Source organism: Neospora caninum, chromosome VI, assembly GCF_000208865.1.
Source record: "Neospora caninum Liverpool complete genome, chromosome VI".
NCBI lineage: Eukaryota > Apicomplexa > Conoidasida > Eucoccidiorida > Sarcocystidae > Neospora > Neospora caninum.
The window spans coordinates 46794-66572 of NC_018392.1; the positions used below are offsets into that span (position 1 = coordinate 46794).

A 19779-nucleotide genomic window follows, 5' to 3' on the forward strand; every position below is an offset into this window, starting at 1 on the left:
ATTTACGGTTTACACTTGGCATCCAAACAGATGTTTGTAGCTATGCATAGCCATGTGGATAAGAGAGTGGCAGCCATTAAAAATATGCATATATATTTATATGCATGTATGGATTCATTCATATATACAGGTATGCATGCGTTTGTCTACAAAAATAGGCGTGTACGTGCTGAGGCTGTGGTTGTCAGACAGTACGGTCGAGCTCTCAGGTCACAGCTTTGGATCAGGCGTGCAAAGGCGGAGCAGCATCGTCCAAGCTAAGTGACTTTCTTCTCAAAAAATCAACTGTTTTGTTCGTTCCAAAACTGCTTCTGTAACTGTCGCGAGGAGCAAAAATTGCTGCCGCGGATTCCCTAGGTTAGGGCCGTCGAGAGCCCTTTCCCTTCGCTCCATGTTTTCCTCTACTCTCGACCAGTCACAAGAAAGGACGCTTTTCAAAGCCTACATGACACGCGCATACATACACTCATATATATATATATATATATATAAATACATATGTAAGTAAACATATATATATAAGTAAACAAGCATATTTTTCTACAGGAGAAGGCCCTGTGTGTTGCTTCGAGCAGCCGGAGTGGCGAAAGAGTGAGGAAGGGAAGAGAGGGAAGCAACAGGCTGTGAGATGGTTTCGTAGAGAACGAGGCCTTTTAAGTGTTCGTGCCTCTTTTCTTTTGTTTGTTTTCCAGTTGTCTCGGCGGTCGGTCTCTGCGGTGTCCATCGTGGTTCTGCTATTCCGTGTCTGAAGGAATCTGCGTAAAAACAATCGGGGATGGACGGGAAACGGAACATGGAATGCCACAAGTGCTTCCTACGGACAGCGAAACATACAGTCACCGAACAGATGCTTTGTGTTGCGTAGCTGGCGACAGTTTCGTTTGAGATAAAACGTGGTGTGGCTTCGGAGGAGACGAGCTGGAACGCTCCTCAGCAGCGCCTGTCCTGGTCGCTAGCAACGTTGAAAAAGGAGAAATCGCGACTTGGTGAAAAGGTGCTTTAAACCCAAGTGGGCACTTTTTCCGGATAGCGTCCTTCTTCGTTGGCTTTCATACAACGTTTTAGGTCGGTAAGGAGAATCTGGACTTGGGAAGGGACACGTGCAATGTGATCCCAAGCACGTCTTGTTTCCAGAAACCTAGAGGACGAATATCGCACGGCAACGGCGCATGTCCTTTGACTTATGCTTCGTGTTTGATACTGGAAAAGTGCATGTGCCCCACAGCCTGCGCAAGAAGCCCCGCAGTTTCACAGGGCTGCGCGAGGGTAGCTAAACTATGAGGAGAAAGGTTTTCTCTGTGTGAAATGCAGAGAGCAGCACACTTGGGAGAGCGAGGCCTCAGGGATACTGGCTGTTTTTGCTGGGCCTGCCTAGGAGGGAAATTTACTACGGTTCCGCGCTGTCTCGTTTGTTATGTGGAATCTGCCCGATCGTGTGTGCAAAATAACGATCTCTCGGAAACAGGCAAGCAGCTTTTCCGCTGAGCCACCACGATTCCGCCCAGTCGCGTGGGGATATGAAATGCTCCATCCGCGGTAAAGAAACGAAGCGCTGTCGCCATACACATTGGGAAAAAAGAGCAGCGTCGGCGCGCAAAAGTCGATCGATTTAACTCAAAGTGGACTCCTCCCTCTGTGTGGACGTCTCTTACGAACGGGGAGGGCACGCACGCACGGGATTTGAATGCCATCAAGTCTCTTCGTACACTCCTCTGGACCCAAACTTGGCGGTATCTCGCTCTCTCTCTCGCACAGGAACGGACGGATACCCCTCCGCACACACACACACACACGTCTGTTCAAGTCCTGATGTGAGACTGCCTCTCTCCATTCGCTTTGCCTTCTCTGGTGAGCTGTGGAGATGGAACCTCAGCTGCGATCTGTTGTTCGCGGGGCCGTCGGGCGTCTGGCCGAGGCCGAGACATTGCTGACTCCGCAGGAACTCGCGCTGCTCCGGCAAGCTTTTGCGAAATTGGACCAAGACGGCGATGACTGGTTAAGTCCGGAAGATCTTCGGCGCAGCATGCATGCAGACGGGATCTGCGCGACAAAGGCAGAAGCAGAAACATACGTCTGGGAAGTCGATGAAGACGGAGACGGCAGGTTGGCGTTCCCGGACTTTGCTCTGCTGTATGCTCGAGCTAGGCGTGGTGTCCGCCGCCGGGAACCGCGAAAGTTGTCCAACTATTTGATTTATCGCTTGATTGATTTAGACTGCGACGGAAAACTCGACACCGCCCAAGTGTACTCTTACCTGTGTCACATCATGGACAAAGACGCCGCGAACCGGAACATGAACAAGATCTTTGGGGTCTGCTCGGATTCACCCACGACGGCCGAAGTGACCCCCGCGCAGTGGCTTACCATTCTCGAGACGTCGCTCTGGGAAAAGGACTGCCCGATCGTGGATGACGAAAGCGCGGCTCGGCACGCCAAACAGAATGCGCGCTTTCCACTGCCTCCGAAAGATAGTCTGCAAAGCGTGCGACCGAGGGTCTACGATCGACTTGACATCAAGAAACTGCGAGAAACCAGGAAGCAAGTTGTCGCGGGAGTTGCGCCTCTTCGGCACGAACCCTACCGAGGCAGGTGTCCCAGAGCGCGAAATCAAAAAAGTCCAAAGCCACCGGCAAATGTCACTCCAGGAATCTGTTCTCCCGGCGCATGCGAAAACTCCAGTCGGAGACTCCATGGAGGCCTCGCTACCGGGATTCAACGAGAAACGACGGGGCTGAAGCAAGTCAAACTTCAGACAGGAGTCAGATGAGAAGGCGGGGAGAGGCAAACAGGGCAGAGATGACATGAAGGACGCCGCGTGTCAGAAACAGACTGGAAGGCTCAATCACGACACCGCGGTGCAGGCGAGAAGCGTTTGCGAGAGAGAAGAGATGAACGCGTCGTACTCCCGTGAGAGAGCAACGTCTGAGGAACCAGAAGATGCCACTTGCACACGCTCGTGCTTTACCGAAGAGAGCCGGGAATTCAGTGGTTCCCCGAAATCCCCCGACATTTATGTTCGCGTTTTCGAAGCAATTCAGTCGTGCCCTTTTGAGAGAAGTCGCACAGAACAGGCGACTGTTCACGTGTATCGCCGGTGGCATTCGTCCAACCTACGCAATTGCGAGCAGGTAGTCATTGTACAGGTATATATATAAATATGTAGCTGTATTGCAGGTGTTTTTCTGCGTTACGGGCAGTCCGCTTAACGTAGATGGATGGCGTTTGGTGGCCCAGAAGGTATTTGCTGTCGGGCGGACTCTCCAGTGGGCCCCGGACGACGGGTGTCGCATTAGCCTGTCCAGCCAGAGCGTTACGGAAAGGACGTTTCGTTTCACTACAGCCTGCCACAAACCGGATGATTTCCCCTGAGAAAATGCAGTTTCTCTAGTACCACGTTTTGCCGCATACTCGCGGGGGAAGGCTGAGAGTAAACACGGAAGTTTTGTGTCTCCTCTTAGGGCGAAGGATTGCACCGACATTTGGAACTTCGATGTACGCATGCCTGCTCGAACGTTCCCAGTTGTTTTTAGCGGACGCCGAAACGCAGCGAGTTTAATAAACGAGTACATGCGAGAGCATTTGGATGTATAGGAACTCAAAGGGGGACGGCTACTTTTTCAAACCCTCCAGTTTAGAAACGCCGGTGTTGCAGTGCATTCGAATCGGATGAAAAGCTGTCTGTAAAAAGATCTCAACAACGTCACCTGGATTCTTCCACCCTGGGATGTAGAGTCGACACAGTTCGACACCTCAGCACCCTTATAAGATCTCTGCTACTCTATATACCGATAGCTTTGGGGCTCTGTCGCAATCGCTATCGATAAATATGTGAAAGGTAACTGTATATAGATTTATTTTGAGGCATCCCTAGCTATACAGGGAACTGTCTACAGATTCACAGATATATGTGAAGAGATGCTCATTTTTCTTTTATTGGAAGTGTTTCGTTATCGCTGGACGCGTGTCTGTGTCTGTCGAGGCACAGTGCCAATAAAATCAAATATGACAACAGTCGTATCCATTGTGTTCTGTTATCCCCGGCATTAGCTTTTGTCCTCGAACGCTTTTGTTCACGCCTTCACAAGACGTTGGACTGACATAGAATCACAAAAAGTTTCGATACGCCGGTTCTCACGCCCTTTTCGCGGCGCCCGAGAACACCTCAGTTGCCTGGACCGATACAAGTGTCCCGAAAACGTTGAAAAGGAGAAATGAACGAGCACCTGAAGGGTCGTCCGTTCCTTGCCATGTCACTGAGCCTGTTCAACTCCACCAATTGCTTCGACGGAAACTCTTTCTATCAAAGGAAAGGTCTTTCGGCAACAGGTTCCTCGTCCGGAATCGGCTTCACTCACGGCCCCCCTTTTCGCCGGCGTTTCTCGCGAAGCACCGCCTGGCCTTGCTTTCCCGAATCTCAGAAGACGTCCGATGCTTCTCCATCTGATTTTCTGATGCTCAGAGCCTCTCCTGTCGCTGCTTTTCTCTCCGGCCGCGCGAAATATCTCAACTCTGATTTCATTGTCCGAAGAAAGTGGCTCTGAGGGAGACGGAACCGGCCCGAGACTGTCTCGAGCGCACATGCAAAACCGCGTGCATGCGGCGCAACTGCTCCTGCGGAGGTCTCACAAGAGCCGCAAGGTGTTTCCTTTTCTCCTGCGTGGAAAAGAGTTGTTTCTCCCTTCTTCCTGGGCTTCACGCGTTTTGTCGCCTGAGCGAATTTTTTGTACGCCCTCCGTGGAGTGTCTATACACCTGCCGACCTCGCCGCAAGGAAAGCGGGCGAATCCTCGTCCACTCAAACAGTCGTTTTGCAGCCAGTGCGGAACCGCGTTTCCTGTTTCAACCTCGTATCCCGCTTTTTCTTCCTCCGGCTCGCCCCGCAGGAGCCTAGAAAACGCGCGCCTCTTACAGTAAGACTGTCGTTTTTCTCGATTTCCCCTTCTTCGGCACCATGGCGAGCAGCATGCAAACACTGAAGAACGGTGACGAAGCAACTGCCTTTCGCCAGGCGAAAGGCAAAAAGGCGCTTCTCTTCATTCAAGCCGCCCACGGACCCTCGCAGCAAATGCAAGAAGTCTTTGAAAACTTCCAAGAGGTAGACGGCGCCTGTCACTCTTCAGCTGCCTTCTTTTTCTGATTTGAATATCGAATTGTAGCGAGACAGAGCTGTTTCCAGCCGACTCATGTACCTATTAATATATATATCCATACATAGGGATACCAGCCTTGGATGGGGATGGGAACGGATGAAGCTTCGACAAAGCCAAGAAGCCGGTATATATCCAAATCTAACTGTTGCAACTTTCACCTGCGAAAGTGAATGTGTTTCAACATATTCGCAACGCATTCTACGGTGCATGTGTACATCTGTAAATACATGAGAATGCCGCTATTGTGTCCATCAGTCAGCTATATCTATATATACGCTTGCATTTAAATGCTTCCGTGTCGCTATGCATCTCTGCATAGTGAATATGTGAATGAAGTGGAGGTAGTACATATATATATATATATATATATATGTATATATATGTATATTATATATATATATATATATATATGTAGAGAGAGAGACGTGTGAATGGATTTACGTGCATCTTCGTGTGGGGCGCGACGATGGGAAACGCGTTTGTGTTGGTCTGCTTTGCTCCGTAAAGCGTTTGTCGTTTTTTCTGTCTCTTCTTCAGGATTTTCCCGCCGTGGCTTTCGGCGTTGTGGATGTGACGAGCAACAAATGCTTTGCTCACGCCTGCAGCGTAACCGAGGTCCCGAGCACGCTCTTCTACGAAGTCAGTGGAGAGTTCATCTCTTTTTTTCTTGCCTTCCCTTCCTTCTCGTTCCTCTCTCCTCTTCCGTCTCTTGCTCACCTCTTCCTTTCTTTTTCTCGTGCGTCTCTTTTCACTCTTTTTCCTTGTCCGCTTTGCTGTTTGTCTCTCCTGCACCGTCGCGCGGCACGTTCTGTGGACGCGAAAACCGCGCGCATACACCGCAGTGGATCGTTTTTTTTTGAAGAGGGAACCGGAATGTTCCGTCCATTGCCCCTAGGGCCGCGCGCGTTTTCGTTTCTCTTCTCTCAGGCACAGCCCTCGTGGACGGCGCTCACGCCTGTGCCTCGCGTTTCGGTTCCTCTGAGCAACGGAGCGAGTTGTCTTTTGGCACAAAGTGTTGTCGACCTAAAAGGGGAAAGCAAGCACTTTTCGCCCCTCTCCGTCGTGCTCCAGCGGAGAGGGAAAGTTCCTGAACAGAACGGCCATTCGCCTTCTCACTGAGTGCCCGAGAGTGCGGGGGTTCTCCTGTTTGCGATATGTTTTTTCTTCAGGATGGCGAGTTCCTGGGACGATTGGTCGGTGCAGTCCCACCCTCGGTGGCAAAAGCTCTGACTGCCTGGACGCATGCGGATCGATCCACGCTCCTAAACTCCCTTAGGGAAATGCAGCCTGCGCATCAGCCAGCGGTGCGTCTGAGACGGGTTCTCTTGCTGTTCACCTCTCGAGACACCAGAGCGAGCTTCTTGTCTTTCGCGAAAAAAGAAGATTTTGCGTCTTTTCGCAAGACCAAAATTGCGTTTGAGAGCCCACCTTCAAATTTCCAGTTGAAAAAGAGTGTGCGCGTCGTGTCTCGTCGAGGACTAGAGTGAATCTCCAGCTACCCAGGCACTGCGAGTGAGCTCTAGTCGATTGTCGATGCTTGCGCGGAGAGGAGAACTCTCGTTTTCGCTCGTTGTGTGTGTTCGCAGCCGCGAGACACAGAAGTGCCGCTCCAGGAGAGACTTGCCAGTCTCGTGAACAGCCATCCCGTGATGGTTTTCATGAAGGGGAAACGCGAAGCGCCTTTCTGCCGATTCAGCAAGCAGCTGATGGCGATCTTCGCCGAGAAACGACTCGTCCACTTTGGCGCCTTCGATGTCTTCGACGACGAAGAAGTCCGCGAGGGGCTAAAAACCTTCTCCAACTGGCCTACCTATCCTCAAGTCTACGTCAAGGTAACCGCCCGAAACGAAAACGAAAATGGTGCCACAGATACATCTGTACATATACATACACGTATGCAAATGCATATATATATATATATATATATATATGCATATATATTTGGAGATAGCTGTTCATGCGTATACATATACAGCATGCATATGTGTATATGCATATATGCAGGGATGCGTTCGCGTATAGGCATATGTGTATATATTGAACTATGTGATACTTATCAATGTTACTTTTGTATAGTTTATATCAGTGAATAGGCGCAACCTGAGAAACTAGGGGTTGATGATTTTGATTTTGGGGAAAAGAAGTGAGAAGGATAAGGGTCTAGGGACACAGTTGGTTCATGTTCCCGAGATGCAAAACGCATCTCTTCGCCTGTTTTGCCATCCTGATCCCTTTTTGTTTCGACAAGTTGCTCGCCGCCCCTCTGTCCGTGCGAAAAAAGACTTGCATGCGTCTCTCGGTGTCTCCCAGGGCGAACTGATTGGCGGAGTCGACATCATTCGCGCGCTGTGTGAAGACGGTTCCTTTACCGAGGTGTTCCCGCCGGAGGCCTTCGCCTGAAACAACAGCACGGAAAGCCCCAGAACTTTCTTTCAAAGCGACGAACGTTTGGAAGCCCAAAACGCACACTCAGCAATTATATATATATATATATATATATATATATATATATTTGACTTTGTATTGGTATAGGAGAGACATTTATATATATATATATATATATATATATTTGTGTGGTTGGCTCTCACCCCCTGTGCAATGGGCGTAAATGCGCATGCATATGCATGTGTGCATACGTGCCTATATGTATGTGGACATACGTTTGTGGTTTTGTAGCGAGACAGTCGCGTTCCTTTTGCGTTTCTGGAATGAGGTGAAGAAAGCAATGCTTTCGTCGTGTCGACAGAGAAAGACAGAAGAGGGGAGTGCCTTTTTCGTTGTGCCGAGGCGGGAAGGGGTTGAGAGGAAAGTTCAGTTTTCGCTCGCTTTTTCTCGCCGTGGAGAAAGCGTCGCGTTCGCTTTCCTGTGCTTCTCGTCCCGCAAGCGATATCTTTGGCCTTCTTTGGTTTTGCATGTGGGCGGCTGTCACGTTTTTTGGTTTCCTTCGCCTTGGAGGCGTCATCCCCTCCTAGGGGGGAGCGCAAGAGCTGGTGTCTTCTCCACTGGGCGCACACTCCCGAGTCGCTAGTTCGTTTTCTTCGTTTCCTCAGGGTTTCGTTTTTCTGTGTTTGTTTGCTCCCTCTTTGTGTGGGGATGCGCGTTCCTCGTTTCCGTGACCCCTGTCCGTGTTGCCTCTCCGTCGTCTTTATTCTTCTATTTTTTTTTCTTGTTCCCCAAGTCGGATGGAGTACAGGACTCTGTCCGCAACTCTTGCATTGTCTTTGAACCGTTTCTGAAGGAGTCTCCCGTCACTCGTCTTTCAAAATCTTAGGTGGCGACGACGACCGCCTGAGAGAGCGCTGCGCGTCTCGCTTGACGCTTCTGTCTGTTTATGTTTTTCTGTCTTGCTCGTGTGTGTCTGACTCTCTCCCTCTCGTCCTCCGGAGTCGTCTCTCTCTTTCGTTCTCGCGCCGCCTTCTCATGCTGCTGTACATCCTTTCTGTCTCTCTCGGTCGTTCTCTTTCTTTTTCTTTCTTCTTTCTTCACTGTTGCTCCTCTCTCCCCTCTTCACAGAGAAGGTGCGTAACTCTGAGGGCGACACGTTGGCGTCCGCTGCGTTCGAACATGATGCCATACGCCTTAGAAAGTGAAAGGAGAGAAACAGAGAGAAAGAAAAGGAGAGAGAGGAAGAAAAAGAGAGGGAGAAAGAAAAAAAGAGAGAGAAAAAGAGAGAAGGAAGGAGAAGAGGAACGAGAAGAGGTAGCCGGGATGTTCCGGTGCCACAGACTGTCACAGGGATTCCTAAAAAGCCGCGATGCGAGCGCCAAGGAGGCGTAGATATCCAGAGAGCATTTAGACAAGAGTGACAGATTTCAAAAGCGTTTTCGGAACAACTTTCAAAACAACTTTCCCTTTCCCAGACGTGTGCCCCTGGTTCTGCTTGCACGGAAACACCGTCTCCGAATCCCTCTCTTCGGGGGAGCGTTTTGACGAAAACAAGAAGCGAGACGAAACCGAAACCCGGTGTGAGGCTCGTCTCTGCTGTCTACACTTTCTACTGCGAGAGATGCGTGCGAACGCAAAGAATCGACTCTTTTTCCGAGACCGCCAAAACGAATTAACAGTCACGGCCCTCAGAAACGAAGAAGCCCGACAGGGCGCTTGCAAAACAATGCGAAAATAGGGAGGAAAACTGTTTCTGCATCCGTTCGCACGGGAAGGGAAATGGCTGCGAGCCCGTCTGGGGCCGCGATTCACGCACAAAATAGTTTTCGCCAAGACCTCGAGAGGAAAATTGAGAAGCCACATTTCTAGCTGGTCCATCTGAACACTTCTCGGTCCTGCCAGAGAGGAGTGCGCGAAGCGCGCAACCTTTGGTGACAAAAAGCGCAGCGCGACAAAAGAAACGAACACTGAAATGTACACTTATTCGTCAAGTTATATATATATATATATATATGTACATACTTGTATATGTGTACGTGTGTGTCTGTGTGTATGCACATATACATACATATAAATACATTTACATACATATACATGCATATACATATATATACATATATATATATATATATATGCATACAGTTACGTATCTTTATTTACACAGATTTTGCGGTCGACAGTGCGACATGTTTGTGAGTCGACTGTAGCGAGAGGCAAGCTGGAAGACGTTCCTTTGTTCCCTTTCTGTCCCCTTTCATCTTTCGTGTGTCTGGGTGGTCTCTGTCGCGTCTGGCCCTCTCTCGTTTCTGATCTGGGCGTGGCGCATCGGCGTCGCCCTCTTCGCTGTCCCAGAGACTTCGGAGACTCTCTGAACTTCCCGCGCTTTTCCCTCGCGCAGGCAGGAGAGGTCTCTCGTGGTGAGTCTGTGGCGGAAAAGGAAGCGGAGAAAACGCGGCCGAAGGCGACGCGAAGAGAGCCAATTTCAAGAGGTCCAGAGGAGAAACGTCTGGGAAAGGCTTTCGCGGAAAAAGAGTCGGCAGCCCGGTCGGTGTCTGTGTCTCCTCTTCTCCCGACTCGGATTCTCTCTCGTATCTCTCCGGTCTTTTGAAACCCTCCACTGGGCCGCTCCTGGAGTGCGTGGACGGCTGCGGCGCATGCACTTGAAGCTGCCTTTTCTCTGTCTGCTCGTCCCGCCTCGAGGTTCTTTCCGTCTTCGTCGCCCCTTCTCTTCTGGTGGTTGTCAGCCGCAGCGAGAGGAAACCCGTTTCCCTGGACGCAGTTTCTCCGGAAACGCCCCAGCTACGCGTCGGCGCGGCCATGGTCTCTCCTTTCTCAAGAAACGTGTCCAGTGTTCTTGTCTCTGCGGAACAAGGCCGAGACGACCACGACGCGCGCGGGCCGGACGACGCACCTGGACGGCGCCCGGGAGAACAGAGAAAAAAGGCAGGAAATCCAACAGGAGGTGCACACGCCTGTGGAAGAGAAGAAGGGGGAGGAGAAGAAAAAGAAGAAGGGGGGGGAGGAGAAGAAAAAGAAGAAGAAGGGGGGAGAGAATAAGAAGAGGGGGGAGAGGAAGGAAAGACGGGACAAGGTTGAAGCGACCGAGGTGACAGAGAAGGACAAAAATGAGACCAGGAAGCGGTGGAAAAGCACGGAAACGGAGGAGGCGACTGAGGAAACGGAGGCAGAGAAGACGGACGAGAAGGAGGATGTGGAGGGCGAGGGGAGACACAAACGAGTTCTTTTCGCGTTCCGTCTTGGGCGCTTGCCGCGCAGCCCGTTTCAGGGAACACAGCAAAGTCCAGCTGGTCAGGCGCGTCTCGCAGATTTTCAGGAGGGCGAACAATTTCGTTTTGTTCATGCCACAGAGGAACAGCGACAGGATTCGCAGAGGCGACTTCGCTTCTCCCTCGTCGGGAATCGAAGACTCTCCCGCCGGTCCTCGGCCGGTCCACGACCCAGTCGGGTCTTTCTCCTGTGTTTTGTCGCGCTTTTTTCTCTCTGTTCTCATCCGTACCCGCAGTCACTCTTTCTCCTCCCCCGAACCTCTGCGCTCCTCCACTTCCTGCCTGCCTCCTCGCTTTCCCTTCGGGCTCACATGCCCGACCAGAAGCACAAGCAGACGGAACAGAGGAAGAAGACGGAACAGGAGACGGAACAGAAGGGAGAGGCGTGAGGAGAATGATGTGTCGCCGGCGAGAAAGAGAAGAAGAGGGCTGAGGGCGCTCGGGAGAGCGCGGCGGTGCGTGGAGAGAGGCACGTTGGCGAGGGCAGTTGGGCAGGTGACAGGAGGCGACCTTCACTGAAACGCGGCCAGACGAGCTCAAGGATGGAGAGAGGAGCACCGTCTTTTCCACTGTTTTGTCCTTCGTGGAGGGAACAGTTTCTCCAGAGCAGCCCTTTTTGCTGAAGGTCTCCGCGTCTCGCCGCGCGCCAGCTTCTTCCTTCCCCTGCGCGGCCTTCTCATCTGTCGACGCCTCCCCACAGCGTTCTCCACTCGGCGCGTCTTTCCCTCGTTCTCCTTTGCCCGTCGTTTCCGCGCGAGACGCGACGAGGAAACCCGAGAGGAGAGTGGGGAGCTGTTGTTGGGGGACGGAGAGAGAACGCGGAGAAAGAGCGCATGGAGAGAGAGAAGAGAGAGAACAAGAGACCGAAGAAGAGACAGAAGGACGGAAGGCTAGAAACGTAGAGCAAGCGGCCGATGGAGGAAAAGAAGACGACGGCAGGGGCGAAGACGACGGACGGGAGAAGGGAGACGTCCGCCGCGGTAAGAGTGGAGACGCGCACGTCTGCAAGGAACAGGAAGAAATCAGGGAAGATCGCGTCCGTCCACTGCCTTGAGCTAGCGTCGCCGCGCGTCCGTTCGCGTGCTGAGGCGGCTGAGAAGACGAGACGGGGAAAAGCCTTCCGCTTCTTCCTTCGCGGCCAGTTGCAGCCAGAGAACTTTCGTCTTTTGTCTCCCTGCATCTCGCGCGACCTAATCCAGACAGAGAAGACGAAGGACGCGAAGAAGGACGGGAAGAGAAAGCAGGGCGGGAAGAGGAAGGGAGAGAGGGGACAGCGGACTGTCGCGCGTGCGAGCGCGGTGCGAGAGCAGCGCGACGCGAAGGAGAGGACGAGGGGAGAGAAGAAGGCCGTCGCGATGCAGAAAGCTCACGAGAATTCGAGGTTGCGCGAGAAGAACGAGGCAGCGCAGGAGACAACAGAGAGCGCGGTGCCTTGTTGCTCGAAGGCGCCGAGGCCATCCGGCGTCGTGTGTCGCTCTCGAGCCCCCAGGAGAGAGACGCAGAAGAGAAAGGAAGCGAACTCTCTACAAAGTTCCTTCTCTCCCACTGCGACTCGAGTGTGCGTCGTGAAAGACAAGAAAAGGAAGCAAAAGGCGGAGAAACTCGGCCTCGAGGAGAAGCTGCGACCGTGGAAGGCTGAAGTGTCGAGGCAGTTGGTATGCGAATGGAAGAGGAACGCGTCTGCATGACTATTTCCTTCACTCCTCGGTGTTGTCCCTTCTTCGTGGTTGCTTTGTTTCCGGTTTCGCTGTTTGCTTGGCTTCTCTCGTCGCCAATCGCGGTTCCTCTGGCGCCTTTTGGGAGACTTTCATTCCGCCTTCCGCCTTGCTGGTTTCGCTCCTGGGAAAACGAGGCCGCCCGAAACCGCCGCATCTGGAGGAGTTTGTGGTTCGAGAATGCCGCGCAGAGCCGCTCGAGGATCTCAGCATCTCTCGCCTGCTTTTCCAAAGTCCACTTCTGGAGCCGCTCGCCTTCCTGTCTGACTCCTGAGACACACCGTCGCGGGTGACCGTCGTGTCCCACGCATTCGCGTCCTTCTCTACCTTGTTCTCCCTCTTCTTCTCTCTCTTGTTCTCTTGCTTCTCTCCCTTGTTCTAGTCCTTCTCTCTGTTGTTCTCTCTCTTCTTCTCTCTCTTGTTCTCTTTCTTCTCTCTCTTGTTCTCTTCCTTCTCGCTCTTGGCCTCTGTCTTCTCTTTCTTTTTCTCTCTCTTCTTGTCTCTCCTGTTCTCTTTCTTCTTCTGTCTGCCGCGTACTCTCCCGTCTTCTTTCTTGGGTCGAGAAAACCGTAGATGGAGCGCGCGTCTCCTCGTCTTCTTTGAAATCGTCTTGTGCGTCCTCGTGATATCCTTTTTCTCGTCTCTCTGTGGCCAGAGGCGTTAAAAGTTCGGCTTTAAAGGCTCCCTTTTCAATCTCAGATTCCAGTTCATCCAGGAGGCTACTTCTCGCCTCTCCCGCTCGCTTTCCTCGTTCGTCTCCTTCTTGCCCCATCGATTTGTTTCTTTCATGTTCTCCTCTCCCTCGCTCCTTTCGTGCTTCGCTTTTCCACCCTTTCTCTCTTTCCGTTTCTGTCGCACCTTGCCTGTGCAATTCGAACACAGAGCTGGGCCCTGACGGTCGCGAATACGAAAGTGTCTTCTTCCTTCTCTCGCCTGCTGGGGAGACACAGACAGGAGAATCTCTTACGCCCAACGCTCTCTGACCCGCCACGGAGAAACACAGAGAAGAAGAAGAAGAAGAAGAAGAAGAAGAAGAAGAAGAAGAAGAAGAAGAAGAAGAAGAAGAAGAAGAAGAAGAAGAAGAAGAAGAAGAAGAAGAAGAAGAAGAAGAAGAAGAAGAAGAAGAAGAAGAAGAAGAAGAAGAAGAAGAAGAAGAAGAAGAAGGTGTGTGTTGGTAGTTTCCGAGGTTCGAGAGAAAGTGCAAATGACTCCGAAGTCTCTCGAGAAGCTCTTCGTGGGACGAAACAGGAAAGCCCTCGTCCTTCTCGTCGCTTGTCAGAAAAGGCGAAAGGAGCGAAGGAGAGTCGCTGGCAGATCTGCAAGAGAGAGAAGCAGCGTTCTTTCTTCGTCTGTCTTTCTCTCTCTCTTGAAAGACCCGCTTCTCACCTCTCTCCGCTTCTTCTCTTCCGCCCGTCCACCCTGTCCCTTTACCTCCTGTCTCTTCCGAGACTCCTTCTTCCTCTTCCTCTTCTTCGTCTTTGCTTTCCTGTCCCTCCCCTTTGTCTGCCGGTCTTGGTCTCTGGAGCTCGAGGTGAGATTTCTCTCCGGCTGTCCGATTCCCAGCAACGCACCTTTCTTCGAATCTCCCCGCCGCGCCGACCGCAGTTTCCGCGGTTGTCTCCTCCTCTGCACATCGCAAGACGGGCGAGGAAGAACCAGAGAACGCGAAGATCGAAGAGGCGGCAGAAACGTTCCCAGACAAGGGCGAGTCCGGCGACGAACGGAGCGAGGAGAGAGAAGACGACAAACAGAAGGAAGAAAGTGCATCTGAGGGGGACGCAGGCGTGGACGCACCGCCAGCAGGCGGCGTCTGTACAGCAGAGGGGAACTTCCTCTCGCCACGAAGAGGAGATCTGCGCAGTTGCGTTCTTCGACAAGCAACGCGGCGGCGCAGATGCGAAGCGGGGGGGGGTTCGGCCTCGGAAGGCACCGCAGGAACAGCAGAAAACTTTCTTTGTCGGCAGGAGGGAGAAGAGAGCAAAGGCGGGGACGCCTTGTCAGAGGAAGAAAGAAACGTCCCTGGAAATGGACTCTGGCAAGAAGAAACAGAACGCAGAGACATTTCTCGAGCGCTCGGCGGGGGCCAGGCCTCTGCAGATCGCCGTCGCACTGTTGACGTCGGCATCGTGACGAAACGCGCCACACCGAGAAAAGGCAAAGGAGAATCAGACGAAAGGAGAAATAAGGAAGGAAGAAGAAAAGGGGAAGAGGAAGACGGGGAAGACTGGGAAGACGGGGAAGAGAAGAGTAAGGTGTTGCCACAGGACTCCCCCGCGTAGTGTTGAAGTCGGTGGCATCTCTAGCTCTGTGGCAATCTACACGAAGAAAGGAAACGGAGAAGGATGGCGGCAAGCAGAACACGAAAGGAGCACACGGAAGGAAAGGTGGTACGCAAAGGAAACAAGAGCCCAACGCAGAACAAAGCGTCTCGTCCTCTCCAAGATCGCGACGGAAACGAAACTTCCAATGTGAATGTCCTTCCAGCGTTTCTGTGTGACAAAGAGGCACCGAAACAAAGATACATCTACAGATCCATTTCTCTCTGCATTTACAGACACGCACGTGCATATTACAACATATATACATATATATATATATATATATATATGCACATATAGGTACACATATAGGTATATCCATATATAGAGAGGGATATATATAGATATATATATATATATATATATATATCGATATATGTATTTATACATATATATACATAGAAACCTCCATGTCAGTTCCGCTTTTGAGGTGTGAAAAGGAGTGGAAGAGTGTCATCATCTTCTTTCATCGAGTCGAATTTGCGCTGTACGTACACACTGCTCAGGCGCACGCTGAGTGTGCAGTAAAAGGCAGTTTTGCTGGGAGGCCTGAGAGCCTCTTTTTTCTGCGTGTTGGATCCGCAGAGAGCAGCTGGAAAAAAGGCTCCGGAAGAGAAGCTGGATGCACACTGAACCTGCAAAGATTGCGGAGTTTTCACCTCCGGGAAGCCGGTGTGCCGTTAGAAGAGCTGTCTCACAGATGGTGGCGCAAGGTCGGCGCGATTCCTCGCGTTGTGCGAAGAACGCCAGAGAGAAGAAAGTTGAGATTTCTCTGGAAAGGGTTAGAAAGTCGCAGTAAAGGAAACGACAGAGACAAAGACACCAAGTTTCCCGTCGAGTGATGCACACGCGATGAGGAAGAGCCTCCGGCTTTGCGCAAAGAGCAGCGAAGAGAAGAAACTTGGACACGAGTTAAGCATCTTTTCGACGAAAAGAATCTTGTTTTTACAATCCTTCGAGTTTGTTGATTGCGTTTTCTTCCTCGCCTTTTTTTCTTCGCCCTTTCTTTTTCTGTTTTTCGCTTTCTTTTCTCTCCTCCGGACAAATTCGAGGAGAGCAGGTGGGGTGTTTTTGAGCCTGCTGTTTCTGCTCACGCTCGTTTTCTTTTCTTGTCCCATCTTCCGCGATTCGCCGACAGCGAATTCTTCTCTGGCATCCGAGGGGGTGGTCCGTGTCAGGCAGCGTTTCGTTTTCCAGGCTTTTCTCCTTTTCCATCGTCTTTTCTTCTTTTCGCTCTTCTTCTGACCCTACTGGAAAGGGCGGCTGCATGTCGCGGCACATTTCCCGTCTGGACGAGACCCAGAGAGAGGAAGAAGGTTCCACGTGATTCTGTGACTCGCTCGAACGTCTTCCATCGACTCCTCGCTGACAGTGCCGTTTCGCCTTTCGAATCCCCGGGGCAGCTGTATGTACACCTCCGAACCTCCGAGGGCCTTCGCTGCTTTGGCGTCTCGCCGCGGTCCCCCGTTTCTCCGTTGGCCAGTTCCACGGTTTCCTTCTCTGGGATTCTAGTGATGTCGGTTTTCCGTGAATTCGCGCTTTTGACGTGAGCGCACAAAAGTCGCGTTAGAAGATCCGTTCCCCTGCGTCGGTGTGCGGTCGGTTCAGGGTTACGCTCGAAGAACCTCGGAGAAGCAAGGCCAGGGCGCTGTAGAAATCGCGCCGTGATATCTCCGAAAGAGGGGGGTGAAAAAAGGAAAAGAAGAGGGAGAGAAGGAGCAACAGAAGGACAGGAGAGAGATTCACTTTCCTCGCTTCTCGAGCTTGTCAAAACTGCTTGAAGACTTGCTCTTGTTTGAGAGCCCGATTCTGCCGAGGGGAAAGGCAGAAAAACTGCGTGTCGTCTCTCTTCTCCTTCTCTTCCTTTTCTCTTCTCTCCTTCTCCTCCTTCTCTTCTCTCCTTTTCTTCCTTCTCTTCCTTCTCCTCGTTTTCTTTCGCTCCTTGCTGTCGTCTTCATGGAGCCCTCTCCTCGTCGAGTCCCTTCTATCGGGCATCTGGAAGATCATCTTCCTCCGCACCATCGCTCTTCTCGCCACGACGCCCACAGCCGTGTCTCTCACCGTTCGCGTCCCCCTTTCTGTCACTCTGGGCCCAGGCGCTCAGAGAGACATCCGGAAAATCCCTCTTCGTCCCCTGGCTTCTCTTCTTTTTCCTCTTCGTTCGGGGGCCGCGAAAGCCCCAGCGCGTCTCCTCGCGGCCGAGACGGCCGACGCCCGGGGCGCGGTAGGCTGGGCACTCGCTTCTCAGGCCTCCGAAGGGGAAGAGGCAGGGAAGAGAGGCTGCATCGACGCGAGGGCGAACGCGTCGAGGAAAAGGTGAGAGACGAACAGAGAATTCCAAAGCGAAAAGAAGAGAGAGACGCCCAGGACAGGAGCTGTGAGGTAGAGAGAAACGGCGGGAGAGGGGAAAGAGGACGATGCGTTTGGGTCTCTGCGTATTTTGGCGCTGCCTGCAGGTGTGCATTGTGTGTGGAGCTCGAGGCGAAGCAGTCAAGTACAAACTGCCGTGCTGTCGCGGCCTCTTCTGCTCATCGGGATGCTACCAAGAACACAAAAAAAGGCCTTGCGCATGCAGAGAACCGGGCGGACATGAAGGCGCGCGAGAAAGGAGAGCGGAGGGAAGAGAAACGGAAGGTGACGGAGGCGGGGCGATGCACTCTGAGTTTGTCGAACGAGAAGAAGAAGAAGAAGAAGAGATGGAGGACCGCGAAGACGACGCACGGGCTGTATGTACAGCTGGCGCGGGGAGAAGCGAAGGAGACAAGAAGAGGAGACGAGAAGACGGAGAGGACTCGGAAGAAGAAAGAGAAGAAGGCGAGGAAGAAGACAGTCACGACGGAAGAGAACCGTCGAAGGCGAAATTCCAGAGACGCTTTCCAGCGGAAGGAGAAATGGGCGACGACAGTGGCGGTGCGTCCTCGTGGTGTTTCGGGGAGAAAGATCCCGACTTGTCCGGAGAAGACGAAACGGCCCCTCTTCCTCGCTTTGAAGGCTGCGATGAACACGAGGAAGATGTCGAAGAGAACGACGAGCTGTCTGTACAGCAGAAAGAATCGCTCCGTACGTGGCACAGAAAACGCGAAACCCCCGGTTGTTTGTCCCTTCTTGAGTTCTCTTTCTTCTGCTTTCTCACTTCTCTTCTTTTGGATGCCAGTTTTGCCCAAAGCCTCTCTCGTGTGCCCTCTCGTCTGCTCTCCGTCGGTTTCTTTGCGTTTGTGTCTTCTTTCCCCTTGTCTCTGCACCACCCTTTTCTTTCTCTTGCCTCCCCGTTTTCTCGTTATTTCCAGGCACGAATTTGAAGCTTCGCGAGGCCTTTGAGAACAATGCGCGGTTGCGAGAAGCCTTCTCTGACGTGGCTGCGTCTGCCGACCAAACTGCCACGCTTGCGATGTATTTGAACGACGCGGTTTTCCACGGAATCTGCAACCAAGTCATGGACATCATTCAGGGCGACGAGCAGAGGAGTTGAGGAGAGAAAGGATACAGAGATGGAAGAGGAGAAACGAGATTGGATGTCCTTTTGTCGACAGCATCACGCAGTTCCCTCAGGAAAGAGAGTGTTTCACAACTGCACTTGCGAGTTGGCGATGGCCTCCAAGTACACAGGAAAAAAATTCGAGTTACCAAAGTCGGAGATGACGGGCATAAGGGAAAGAGAGAAGAAAGAGAAGAGATTGAGGCGGTGATAATGTTTGCATATACACCGCAGTTTGCTCACACGCGTCTCCGCAGTGTACAGACACCGGGTGGTGTTTGAATCGATGCGGCCAGGCGTTGTTTCAAGGAGCGGGAAACTCGGCTTTTTCTCAAGGTTGAAAGTGTGTCGTGTTTGGAGAGCCTTTAGGGACATTTTCTTCGCAGTTCGGATGCGACTTTTTTCGTGTGGTTACCGGTACAGCGTATTTCGTGCGTTTGTCTTGTGGGAAAGGCAATGAGAAAAACAGGTTTCTCTCCACTCTCGCTTCCCGTCGTTGACAGGAAGTTTCCAATTCTTTGTAAAAGGGATTTCAGCTTGTCAAGTCAAAACTGTCGCCTTCCCAACTCCACGGGGAAAGTGTAACGAGGTAGAGATACACATGTATCGAGCACTGCATGCGATGCCGGTGTCTCCTACCAGTTTATGCTTCAGAAAAGTATAAAAACCGAAGAGGAGATCGATCTCTCGCCTAAAATGCACTCCTCGCTTTCTACTGCAGGCGCTGCGTCTTCAACTAAAAGTATTAAGTTCTAGTTCAAGGGTCTCACGAACATCGTACAGTGCCACACATCCCGCATCTCTTCATGCGCTTCATATATACATATATATATATAAGTATACGCAGAGATGTTTGTGTGAAAATCTGTGCATGCATGTGGAGGTGTAGGGATATGAAGTTACACATTCCCAAGGGATAGAGGAGGCACCCGAGGCAAATCCAGAGAATTGAAATTTCCATCCTTTCTCTCTCAGATCGTTGTGGGAGATTTGTGGAGCCCCTCGCATCGCTCAAAACACCTTTTTTGTTGCTTGTCGCATTTCCTCTCTTCTTCCCACGGAGAGGTTCCACCTTCTCCCCTTTCTTTTCGTATTTGATTTTCATAAACCGACTGACCCGTCACAGATGCTGTAGGTTTATTTCAATGCTCATGAATAACACGAGTTTATACAAAGAATTTGTGAGGAGTGAGATGCCGACTTCCATTTGCTGTTTTGCTGAGTTCTTCGAAACACGCTCCCGGCATTCGCGGACCCTGTGCTAGGGTAGAGGAAGCGATGCCTGTTTTGCAACGGGTGATCGGTGAGCAAGGCCAAAGCATTGTACGACTGTGGTGAGTCTCCTGTTTTTCCTTGGAAGCGTGCGTTTCTGTGGCTGTTCCAGATGGTTTTGCTTCCAGGTTTCCCTTCTTCCCTTGTTCGCGACATCGTAGAAAAGAAGCCTTTCAAC

General features: G+C 51.8%; 3 protein-coding genes across 3 annotated transcripts; all 3 read left to right on the forward strand.

Annotated features, from left to right (window-relative positions):
• Window positions 1–1861: 1861 nt before the first annotated feature.
• On the forward strand, window positions 1862–2767 carry NCLIV_015450 (putative EF-hand domain-containing protein; the record flags this gene model as incomplete). The annotated part of the gene is made up of 1 exon (XM_003881737.1): window positions 1862–2767. One exon carries the CDS (start codon window positions 1862–1864, stop codon window positions 2765–2767), a length of 906 nt encoding a protein of 301 aa, XP_003881786.1.
• A 2183-nt stretch (window positions 2768–4950) lies between these two features.
• Window positions 4951–7549, forward strand: NCLIV_015460 (hypothetical protein; the record flags this gene model as incomplete). The annotated part of the gene is made up of 5 exons (XM_003881738.1): window positions 4951–5094; window positions 5687–5788; window positions 6319–6453; window positions 6736–6981; window positions 7460–7549. 5 exons carry the CDS (start codon window positions 4951–4953, stop codon window positions 7547–7549), a joined length of 717 nt encoding a protein of 238 aa, XP_003881787.1.
• A 4186-nt stretch (window positions 7550–11735) lies between these two features.
• NCLIV_015470 (conserved hypothetical protein) lies at window positions 11736–18323 on the forward strand (the record flags this gene model as incomplete). Its single annotated transcript, XM_003881739.1, has 6 exons — window positions 11736–12476; window positions 13419–13722; window positions 14100–14783; window positions 16951–17078; window positions 17311–17914; window positions 18142–18323. The coding sequence occupies 6 exons, from the start codon at window positions 11736–11738 to the stop codon at window positions 18321–18323; spliced, it is 2643 nt and encodes an 880-aa protein (XP_003881788.1).
• Window positions 18324–19779: the final 1456 nt, after the last annotated feature.